We start from the raw sequence: 11,236 nt of genomic DNA, 5'->3' as shown, positions 1-11,236 counted from the left end.
ACTGTCAATTAAAGATTATGTAAAAGACCTTTGATTTAGAGCTGAAAGCATGTTGGACAAATCATATCTTAAGCTACAAAGCTTTGTAAAAAAAGCTGTTGCATAGATAAAAGAGAAGTATTACCTTTTGTAATGCTATAAGAACTGTTTGTAATGGAGGTTTGGATCTATCAGTTACATCCTCTTCTAAACTGATTGAAAATTCTGAAACAAATCAATAAAGTAAATTAATTCATCATTTTTAAAATGATGAAATTATAAATACTATACATGTATTGATACAGTTATTTAAGTACCATATAAATGTTGTTCTTACAGTAATGCCAGGCATGAACAATTTTAGTCACGTTAAAAAATGAAGGATTGAATCTTTCTTTTTCTTTGAAATAATGGCAGCAGTATTTCTTCATTACTTCATACAATGTAAGCTTATTATTTATGAATGTAACATCCTTAACAAGTTTTTTGCATACAAAATCTAATTCCTAGCATGTTGTTGCATTCTTTTACTTTATTACAAATTTATTTGCTTTTGTTTGTATATACCAATGGAGTAATGAAAAAATTATAAAATTTGCAATTCTAATGACTTAAGAAAATATTTACAGTCTCAGTAGTTACTTTTCTTTAAAGAAAATTTTGTAACATGCAATTCATACTGATTAAAAGAACATAGTAACAGACATAGTTTTTTATTTTTTCTTTACCTTTTCTATAAGATTCCTTGAGTTCTGCTATAGTGGCATTATCCCTGGAACATAACAGCTCGACCACGTCACACATGTCTGCTGTCTGTGGTAAACAATAACAAAGCAACATTCAATCATCGTAATCAATACCATGTCAGAAAACAGAACACAATCAGTGTAACTATTGTGGTCTTCAGATTACTACATGTAGCTATTTTAACAATCTCTTTGACAACTTACTCCATATAGAAGCATTTTAACTAATTTTTTTCAACCAGTGTAGATGCAGAATATAAAATTCATGTGTTAGGTTTTGTCCTCTCTATAAAATTTTGAGGTGTGGGGTTTGTCCATCTTCCGCCACATTTGGGTTTGAACTGGATCTTCACTGCAATGGTCACATTTTGGTCAGAAATAACCTAATGAATCTTATAGCAAACAGGGTAGACCCTGAACAGATGGCATATATGGCTGATCTGGATCCATGCAATAAAGGTGCATCTACATGTATGCAGTAAAGGGTTGAAGGAGCTCCATTGAGGTCCCTGTCACTGTCCAAAAGCATAAAATCATTGATTTGAATATTTTAAGTAGTTCATCCAAATTGAAAAAATATATTAAAAAGATAATAATGAAATATTCCAAGAATTAAATTGAAATCAATACTGAGTCTGATTCATAGCCCCATTTTATTAATTTTAAGCATTTTTAATGCTTTTATTTGAATTTCATAGTGATTTTTTAACAACAAAATTTATAATTCTGGAAAAGCAGAATTTGGAAACAAGTGCATAGACCTACATCATATGGTATAGAAAATCTCAGAGCAAAAATTTCTCGTCATGTCAAAAAAATGAAAAAAAAAGAAAAAAAAACAAGCACCAAACATCTATTGAAAAGGTAAATCAAATACCATAGCTAAAACAATCCAAAAAAAATAGCTGTAAAGAGCACAAGAGGGTCTCACGTAGAAGACGACTTTAAATTAAATTTATAGATTTGAAAAACAAGTCATATTAAAATAAAAACATTTGGCCTTTCTTTCTTACAGTAAGAAAACATGTACATGTAAATATTTCTTCAATGAGTGAAATATCACTATATGATGCCTCATTCGAAATTCATAATTTCTTAATTCTTTATTTACTGATAGCTGGCCTTAACAGAATGCAAACATTGTTAAATTCTGTATGAGTTCAGTACAATCTAGAATAAATTACATTATGTTATAGCATTTTTGAAAAAATAAATGTAAAATATATATCAAATCTATTATATTTCCTTTGATCTTCTAATAAACGTTCTTTTCTTTTGTCACAGCGATAAAGTAATAAAAGAATTACATTATTTATATCATAATTACAGGAAATATATTAGTTTTGATGTAAGAAACAGTATCAATATTTAAAACAAACAAAAATAAATTTTCTATTGCCATTCAAAAAATTAACTCAGCAAATAAAATCAAACTGAAACTAGAAATGTGTCCATAGGACACGGATGCCCCCACACGACACTGTTCTGTCAATCTTATGACTCTAGGTCAAATATTTTTTGGACTACATGTGCCACAAGTTGAAAACTAAAAATCAACAAAGGGCCATAATTCTGTTAAATTTGGTCGCAGCAAAAATTCCTACCTTTACTACCATCTACACATAAGGTTGTTAATCCCTGGAAGTTTAAGCAAAATCTGCCATCCGGTTTAAGAGGAGTTGCGTTCACAAAATTTCTACATAGTATATAATGAAAAAAACAACAAAGGGCCATAATTCTGTTAAATTTGGTTGCAGCAAAAATTCCTTCCTTTACTGCCATCTACACATAAAGGTTGTTCATCCTTGGAAGTTTAAGCAAAATCTGCCATGCGGTTTAAGAGGAGTTACGTTCACAAAATTTCTACATAGTATATAGTGAAAAAATCAACAAAGGGCCATAATTCTGTTAAATTTGGTCGCAGCAAAAATTCCTTCCTTTACTACCATCTACACATTAAGGTTGTTCATCCCTGTAAGTTTAAGCAAAATCTGCCATGCGGTTTAAGAGGAGTTGCGTTCACAAAATTTCTACATAGTATATAGTGAAAAAATCAACAAAGGGCCATAATTCTGTTAAATTTGGTCGCAGCAAAAATTCCTTCCTTTACTACCATCTACACATTAAGGTTGTTCATCCCTGTAAGTTTAAGCAAAATCTGCCATGCGGTTTAAGAGGAGTTGCGTTCACAAAATTTCTACATAGTATCTAGTGAAAAAATCAACAAAGGGCCATAATTCTGTTAAATTTGGTCGCAGCGAAAATTCCTTCCTTTACTACCATCTACACATTAAGGTTGTTCATCCTTGTAAGTTTAAGCAAAATCTGCCATCCGGTTTAAGAGGAGTTGCGTTCACAAGATTTCGGGACGTACGGACGGACTGACGGACTGACACTCGGACGGACAAGTGCAACGCTATATGCTCCCACTCTGTGGGGGCATAAAAAAGCTTCTTTTGTTAATGCTGCAAAAACTCCAGCAACTTCCAAAACAGAAATAAGTATCTGCTATTAAATAAAAGTTCAACAGTTTTCAACAGTAAACAAAACCATTAAATATCACAGATTCTGGTAAGTTGGATATTTTTAGAACATTTTTTTTTACATATTCCCTAAATAGAGACATATGATTTGTTTGCAAGTTATTAAAAAAATTCTTGTAACTTTGAAACTCATATTTTCATTATTCAAATGACATTATATTGTTCTAATTTTGACGACATTTCATATTCTAAACAAGACAAAAGCTATCATTTCACCAGCATTGTTATCGTTAATGTAAGCATTAAGCAATTTTTCAATCTAACAACCATATGATAAAGTTCCAGTGAATTTTTTTGTTGTATCATAAAAACCTTTTATTTATTTTATTACATAGAAACATACTGCATCCTATACATTTGTTAAATATTGAGCCAATGTTTTTCCAACAGTCTTTAAACTGCATAATTATAGTAAAATGAATCAGAGTTCCTTCGGTTGGTACCAATAAGAAGTTGTTTTAGATTCTCAATCAAATTTAGCCATTGGTTTTCACTGAAAAATTGCCATAACTCCTTCAGTTCATAAAGTTTGACACTCATACCATAAACCTAACAAGATGTAAAACTAAAGGTGACATATACTGTATTTTAATTTCAACATCTATAAAGAATGACAACATTAAGGACAGGACACATAAAATAGGACAATATTTTTGGTCTTTGAGCTCTATGTGTGACCTTGACCGTTGAGCTTAGACTGACATTAAAATTAATATTAAGGACTTCGTATTTCTTACTATTATTTAGGTAAAATGTAAAAATAAAACATTATTCTCCTTTGATTAAACGCATATCCCACAAACTAAACACTAAACACTCTACCACATGACAAGCTAAACATATAATTATATAAACTTGAAAAATCTGTTACAGAACAGAATTTATCCTTATTATGAAAAGTAAAATGTAAATTCATTAAAGCAAAAAGCCATTCCATTCTACATCAAACACCTCACCTGCTGACTTCTTCCCTGTAATTTTCAATAATTTCATAACAAAAATACACAAAAATCATTGAACAATATTAATTGTCTCTTTTGTAATTAAATGCATCCTATAATATATATAAAGTTTCCTTTTAAAAGGAAAGGCTTGCACAGTTGTGCCTTCATCCCAACCCTTTAAAATTGATTTTTTTTTAGTTTCAATTTATTATCACAATTTTTTTGAATTACGGTATTTGTATATCATAAAGGGTTTATAAAGTTGTTTTTGTTTTTTTTTTGGAAAAACGAATATTTTTTGTTAAAACGATTTGAAATCTATTCTCTATTGTATAAAACTAATAAAGAAAATGATCAATCGTAAAACGTGGAGATTTATCTATCATACTGAAGGGAAACATTAGTGTGCAATTTCATTTCCCCTTTTTCGCAGAGAAATCATTCGTTTGCTTTATAGACAAGTAAATGCACTAAAATACTTCGTTACGTGGTACCAATTAATAAGCATGTATCAACTATGTTACACGATCACAAATACAATGCGCTATCTGTAGATCAGCACGTGGCAAGGTTAATGATATGTATGGGCTATTTTTAGATTACCTCACCAAGAAGTTGAATTGCGTTCAGTAGATCTAAATATAACTCGATCATGCGTGATTTGGTAAGCAGGACCACCCTTTGAAGACAGAATACTACTACAGTCACCATTCTTTATTGTATAAAACTAATACAGACAAAAAAAAAACAATTATAAAAGAGACTAACTTTTGCGTCTTGAAAAACAATTGAAACGGAACAATTTCGTTTATAATTTATTACGGTTTAAACCGATAAATCGAGTAAAAATAGAAATCCTATTTATATAAACAAACCTGGATTACCGAAGTAACTAAAATAGCTTAGATTTCTGAAATATTACTTCGTCTGAATCCGCAGTATGACGGAATCACCCGAATTGTCACGATTGCAATCGGAACTACATCGGCTATTATCATTAATCCGAAGAGTGACGGAAAAGGCCGAAAAGTTGCGATTGGCACGATTGCAGCTGGTTTCCCGTTCAATCATGCACCAACAGATGTAAGCAGGAAACCACCTAACCGGAACAAGTTTTCCAAATGAAATGGCTTGCAGCCGTGGCTGCAAGCCAAAAAACAATTGTTAAAGCAAATACTACTAAAAGTACAATATCAAAGACAATACAATAATCTATTCAATATTTTTGAAATAATTTTTGAAATAATTGTTGTTTTATAGCCAGACAACTTGAGAGGAATAAATTATTTATAACTAGGAGAATTCATCTACCAGTACTCTTAAACTTCTGTAAAATGTAATTTACAGTCAAATCTTGACAGGTTTCTATGAGCTTTGAATGGGTTTAAGTTGATAATAGCTTTACATAAGTCATAATTACCTAATGCCTTCTATAAATACTAATTTCTTATTTACAACTGTTTAATTAAACTGCTGAAGTCCTGTGCATGTGCAATGATGAAATGAACTGTTGACCAGTCAACATTTTTATATCTTAGACCCCTCTCATAGGGAATTTCTGTTAAAGCCACCCAGTGCTATTCGGTTACTGAACATTACTCAGCTCAACATATGGTAGTGATTTTTAGAAAATCAAATGTCTGTAGGATTCAGATGTAAATGTGTTATTAGTTTGTTTTTGCAATATATATTATAGTTTGATTGCAAAGTATTAGGTAATAATGGGTGTCTTTGGCAACAGTTCCAAATGTCATCTTTGATACCTTGGGGCAACAGTTTTGACTGTTCCAGAAACACCCATGAAATAACTGCTTACTAACATACAGTCAGCTCTACCTACAAGATTACAAACAGTCTGTACCTTCTATTTACTAATAATCAATGCTTAATTTTAGAATTTGACTTTAAAATCCTTTAAACTTTGGATCCAGGGATGTCTTTCCAAAATTCCAAACCAGAAGTCCATAACCCAAAGTCTGACGGTAGAATAAAGGTAGATGTAATGTAACTTATAATTTCTACAGTAAAATTTTGACAATCAAACACCTTTATATACAATATCAAACAATGATTGGTATGGGGGGATGGCAGCATGCATGTCTCAAAAGATATTAGCTAAATAGGGACTAACAGAAATGATATTTGTACAAGTTGGAAACTTACACTGAGTGCATCAAACACAGCATAAGAGTCTGCCACGCCTCTCTCCTGTAGTAAAGCATCTATAAGGTACTCCCATGGCTGACCTAGACCATTCTTCAATTCTGAACTTAAATCCTGAAAAGACAAATATATGCATGCCTCCAAATGAGTTGAACTTTTTCAAGAACAAACTTGAGAAAAATATACTATTTCAAGGATTTCAAGAAAAACAGTTAAAAGTAATATTTTACATTTTGTGACAAATGACTGATTTTGAAGTAATCAACACCATATTTCTACTGCATGACTAATGCAATCAGGGATATTTTTGCATATTTTGACCTTTTTTTTTGGTAATTTAATGTATGGATAGTAAACGACATTTGCAATGTGTAAATTACTTTCTCTGTTCACATCACAATATTTTACTTCTAAACGCATTTTCAAAATTTTCATGAAAATTAGCATGAATCTGGAGGCATGCTCCTTTAAGAATAGTAAAATTATGTCAACTCTTACTAAATCAAAGGGCTGCAAGCTCTGTGGTATTTTCTGATCTTTGTAAATTGTACTATATATCTGTCTGTATTTTCTTTTATTAGCTTATTTTATGTACTATAATTCATCTTGCAAGGCACCAGAGTTTGATACATATGGAATTTTGCATCAAAAATCATTTATGTTCATTTTTATGACAGCCACACTTTATCCTTGCATATCATGGACACTTAAAAAATAATTTAAAAAAATTGCCTCGACTGGGATTTGAACTTCAGACCTTTCACACACGAAATGAGCGGGTTACCCCTGCACCACGAAGAAGTTATACAAAGTTGCCTGAATAAAATCAAGTTATTCTAAATTGAGAACTTCCATTGCATTTCGGGTTTGTAATCCTTATTAATTTCGAGGTATTTTGTTCAGGATAAACCTGTTGTTTAAAATTGAAGTAAAAAATTTAGCGAAAATGTCCTCGCCCAAATAGTCCGACATGTAGAATCTATATATTCCACTCCTCGGCAGTCAGATTTATATGTGTAGTATTCGGTAATCGACATCGCTAAAAATAGCATTTTCATCGATTAAAATCATATTCATTCGCGTAATTTGTGATTGTGTATTTATTGACAATTCTATAAGCCAACGCTACTTTTAAACTTTGAATGCGTTGTAATTTGTTGGATACTTGTAACAAAATAAAAATATTTCTTCCTTTTAAATCGCTAGTTTTAAGCTGTTTTGAGAACTACTTGTTGTTAGGTCTGTCGTTAAATTCTGTGTCAGAGATTGAATGTCCGCTTTGTATTTTACTGATCTTCGATCAGAAAATACAAAAAGACACTTGAAACTTAGACAATAAGGAATCTGTGTCTCTGATATTCTACTTAGATCACGGTTGATTCTATACTTAAGTTTTAAATCCCTATATAACCTTATATTTCATACACCGTACAGACCACCATTGGTTCAACACTAATAAGTAGCCTCCTTACATTACAAATATGACGCAATTCAATCAAAATGTCACTTTAAACCAGCTTGATCAATCTGTAAAACAGAAATGAATTAATTTTCTAGCTGGAATGATTCATCATTATTCTGGTACAAAAGATTCAAGCTGATTGTTGCTGAATATTAACATCCTTAAATTCACTACAATCGATAAGAAATTTGTCATTAAAACACATTAAAATATATCGATGAAGTAGATTCACTTTGTAAGGTTATATCTTTGCATGATATTGGCAATAATTACCAGATTAGCCGTTTATATATTGTATGCCTTTATCACAAGTATACTGAGCCCAGCCAGCCTGCACATCTGAAGTCTGATCAGAACCTGACTTTACACTAAAGGCTGGACAAAAAAAATCTAGAAAAAATGTGATCCCTCAAAAGCATTTATCACAACAAATTAACATGAACATTGCAGACTCGGTTTGATCGAGTCTGTTCATGAGGGAAATTTAAAACTAGAACTGCTACTGTCATGGCGTGAATACCCCCCATACCACTTTGTCACAATCAACAGGGTCATTTAAAGCTCAAGGACAACCTTTCTGCCAAATCTGAGGGTAGTAAGCCAGTGCATTGCTAAATTACGTATTCTACATGTTTTTTGTGGCAAAGATCAAAGTGACCTTACCTTGAGCGAACAAACTTATTGTAGTATAAGCCCCTGTGACCTTGACCTTTGAAACAGTCACCTAAAAATCAATAGGGGTCATCTACTAGTCATAACCAACCACAATACCAAATATGATGACTGCTGACCAAAGCATTGTTACACAATTGAGCAGACAAGCTTTTTGAGCTTAAGGGCCCTGTGACCTTGACCTTTGACCCAAAGACCTCAAAATCAATAAGGGTCATCTACTATTCATGACTAACTCCCATGCCAAATATGAAGACAGTGGAATAAAGGTATCTTAAGTTATTGGGCGGAAAAGCTTTATATAGTCCAGGCCCCTGTGACCTTGACCTTTGACCCAGTGACCTCAAAATCAATAGGGGTCATCTACTCATCATGACTAACATCTATGCAAAATATGAAGACTGTGGGTCAAAGGAATCTTAAGTAATTGGGAGGTCAAGCTTTTTAAAGTAAAGGCCCCTGTGACCTTGACCTTTGAACCAGTGACCTCAAAATCAATAGGGGTCATCTACTCATCATGACTATCCTCCATGCCAAATATGAAGACTGTGGTTATTGGGCTGACAGGCTTCTTTTAGTCAAGACCCCTGTGACCTTGACCTTTGATTCAGTGATCTCAAAATCAATAGGGGTCACTAACTCATCATGACTAACCTCCATGCCAAATATGAGGACTGTGGGTCAAAGAAATATTAAGTTATTGGGCGGACACGCTTTTTTCAGTCAAGGCCCCTGTGACCTTGATTTTTGACCCAGTGACCTCAAAATCAAAAGGGGTCATCTTCTCATCATGACTAACTCCCAAGCCAAATATGAAGACTGTGGGTCAAAGAAATATTAAGTTATTGGGCGGACACGCTTTTTTCAGTCAAGGCCCCTGTGACCTTGGCCTTTGACCCAGTGACCCCAAAATCAATAGGGGTCATCTACTCATGGTGACTAACCGCCATTTCAAATATGAAGACTGTGGGTCAAAAGAATCTTAAGTTATTGGGCGGAAAGGCTTTTTTAGTCAAGACACCTGTGACCTTGACCTTTGACCTCAAAATCGATAGGTGTCATTTACTCGTCATGACTAACCTCCATGCCAAATGTGAAGACTGTGGGGCAAAGGAACTTTAAGTTATTGGGCGGACAAGCTTTTTTTAGTCAAGGCCCCTGTGACCTTGACCTTTGACCCCAAAATCAATAGGGGTCATCTACTCATCATGACTAACCTCCATGCCAAATATGAAGACTGTGGGTCAAAGGAATCGTTAGTTATTGGGCGGACATGGAAAACCCATGGATGGTCGGTTGGCCGGACGGATAAGCTGATTCCAGTATACCCCCCTTACAACTTTGTTGTGCCGGGGTATAATAAGCAACATCAGTCATGCCTCCTAGCAATCGGCTTGAGCGGTACTCAATTTTCAACACTTAAATGTGCTGGAATAAATGATCCCGAAGGACCAGAAAAAATATAACAACACTGAAGTGAAGTACGGGGCAACTTTTTACAGCTGCCCCACAGAAAAAGTCATCCCTCGAAAGCACTATGATAAATCATGACAGATAACATGAAAATTCTGACCACACTCAACACAGTTGGGTGACCTGAGACACTTTTACTGTAGGTAGTTCAATTGTTGCATTTTGAAAACCTGTAAAGTTTGAATGAACTGTCCCAAACTGAAGCTAGGCAAATCCATTTCATAAATTCAGCAGGTTAAGGGATTGCTTACCAAATCATATTTTTGCCGGAACTTTGCCTTGGTAGCCATTCTCTGTTTGTGAGATTTCTTGATCAATGTTTTGATAAAAATGTCTTCTGGTCTTCCTGCAATAAAACAATGAATAAAAGAACATTAAATTTGAAAACTACTTCAAGAATATTTAAAACGACTCCACAGAGGTTTTTTGACATGACCGGACTGAAAATAATTTTATGAGATTAATGTTGCATTTGATGTAGGCATTGACCAAATACTTGTGTGCAACATTTCAGATCATTCACTCCAGAATGATTATTTTGTCCAAAAAAAAAATTACCCAAAATTACAAATTGATTTAAGAATAGCATAAAAATACAATTTTTAATTTATTTTCGAGTATATTTCTTAATTTTCTTTTGCATATTTGTCTGTTTTAGTGCCATTAGTGATCTATGTCAGAAATTCAAATTTTATGTTTTAGGGCTTTTGGACCTAAGTGGAGTTCCCTTAAAATAACAAAAGAATCATTTACATATAAGGTACTTTTACGTGTCAACAGATTGCTAATAAAATTACAAACGTTTCACAAAGGCACTGACAATGAGATAGTTAACTGCTTTGGTGTTTTTCTATGGATTCTGAGAAAACCAGTTAAATTAAAGCATACAGTTTTTGAAATGACAGACATTCTTTTCAAGGAACATTATTTATAAATAAAAATTGAAAAATTACAAAATAAGCTCACTCGTCAAATTATTACAATAAATCTTGTCAATAAACAAAAACAATTTTTGATGATGTTCAGCAAAAAACGGGAAAATTGTTCTTCTGATTTTAGATGTTCAGACAACAGACAAACTTTTTCCATTAATTATGTAACAATTAAATACGTCACTTGAACAAAACACCCATAAATAACCATTCATGTTTTTCTAGAAACCTGTCTTAATATATAACAAAAGACCATTATCTCAAATCCATTAGCAGAACATGATCTGGTTGCGAGAATTTTAACAATGGACCTCCTAGGGAC

The 11,236-nt window shown here is 33.0% G+C and overlaps 1 protein-coding gene across 1 annotated transcript; it reads right to left on the bottom strand.

The window, feature by feature from the left end:
• Positions 1-124: 124 nt before the first annotated feature.
• Positions 125-10,328, bottom strand: LOC132724965 (annexin A13-like; the record flags this gene model as incomplete). The annotated part of the gene is made up of 5 exons (XM_060709951.1): positions 125-204; positions 708-792; positions 4,225-4,239; positions 6,376-6,489; positions 10,234-10,328. Coding segments are annotated over 5 exons (389 nt in total), but the record flags the coding sequence as incomplete, so codon positions are not given.
• Between the last annotated feature and the right edge of the window lie 908 nt (positions 10,329-11,236).

This window comes from Ruditapes philippinarum, unplaced genomic scaffold (assembly GCF_026571515.1).
Source record: "Ruditapes philippinarum isolate M1 unplaced genomic scaffold, ASM2657151v2 ctg21651_1_1_1_1, whole genome shotgun sequence".
Lineage (NCBI taxonomy): Eukaryota > Metazoa > Mollusca > Bivalvia > Venerida > Veneridae > Ruditapes > Ruditapes philippinarum.
Note: the sequence above shows the minus strand (reverse complement) of the source record. Positions and strands in the feature narration are given on the sequence as shown.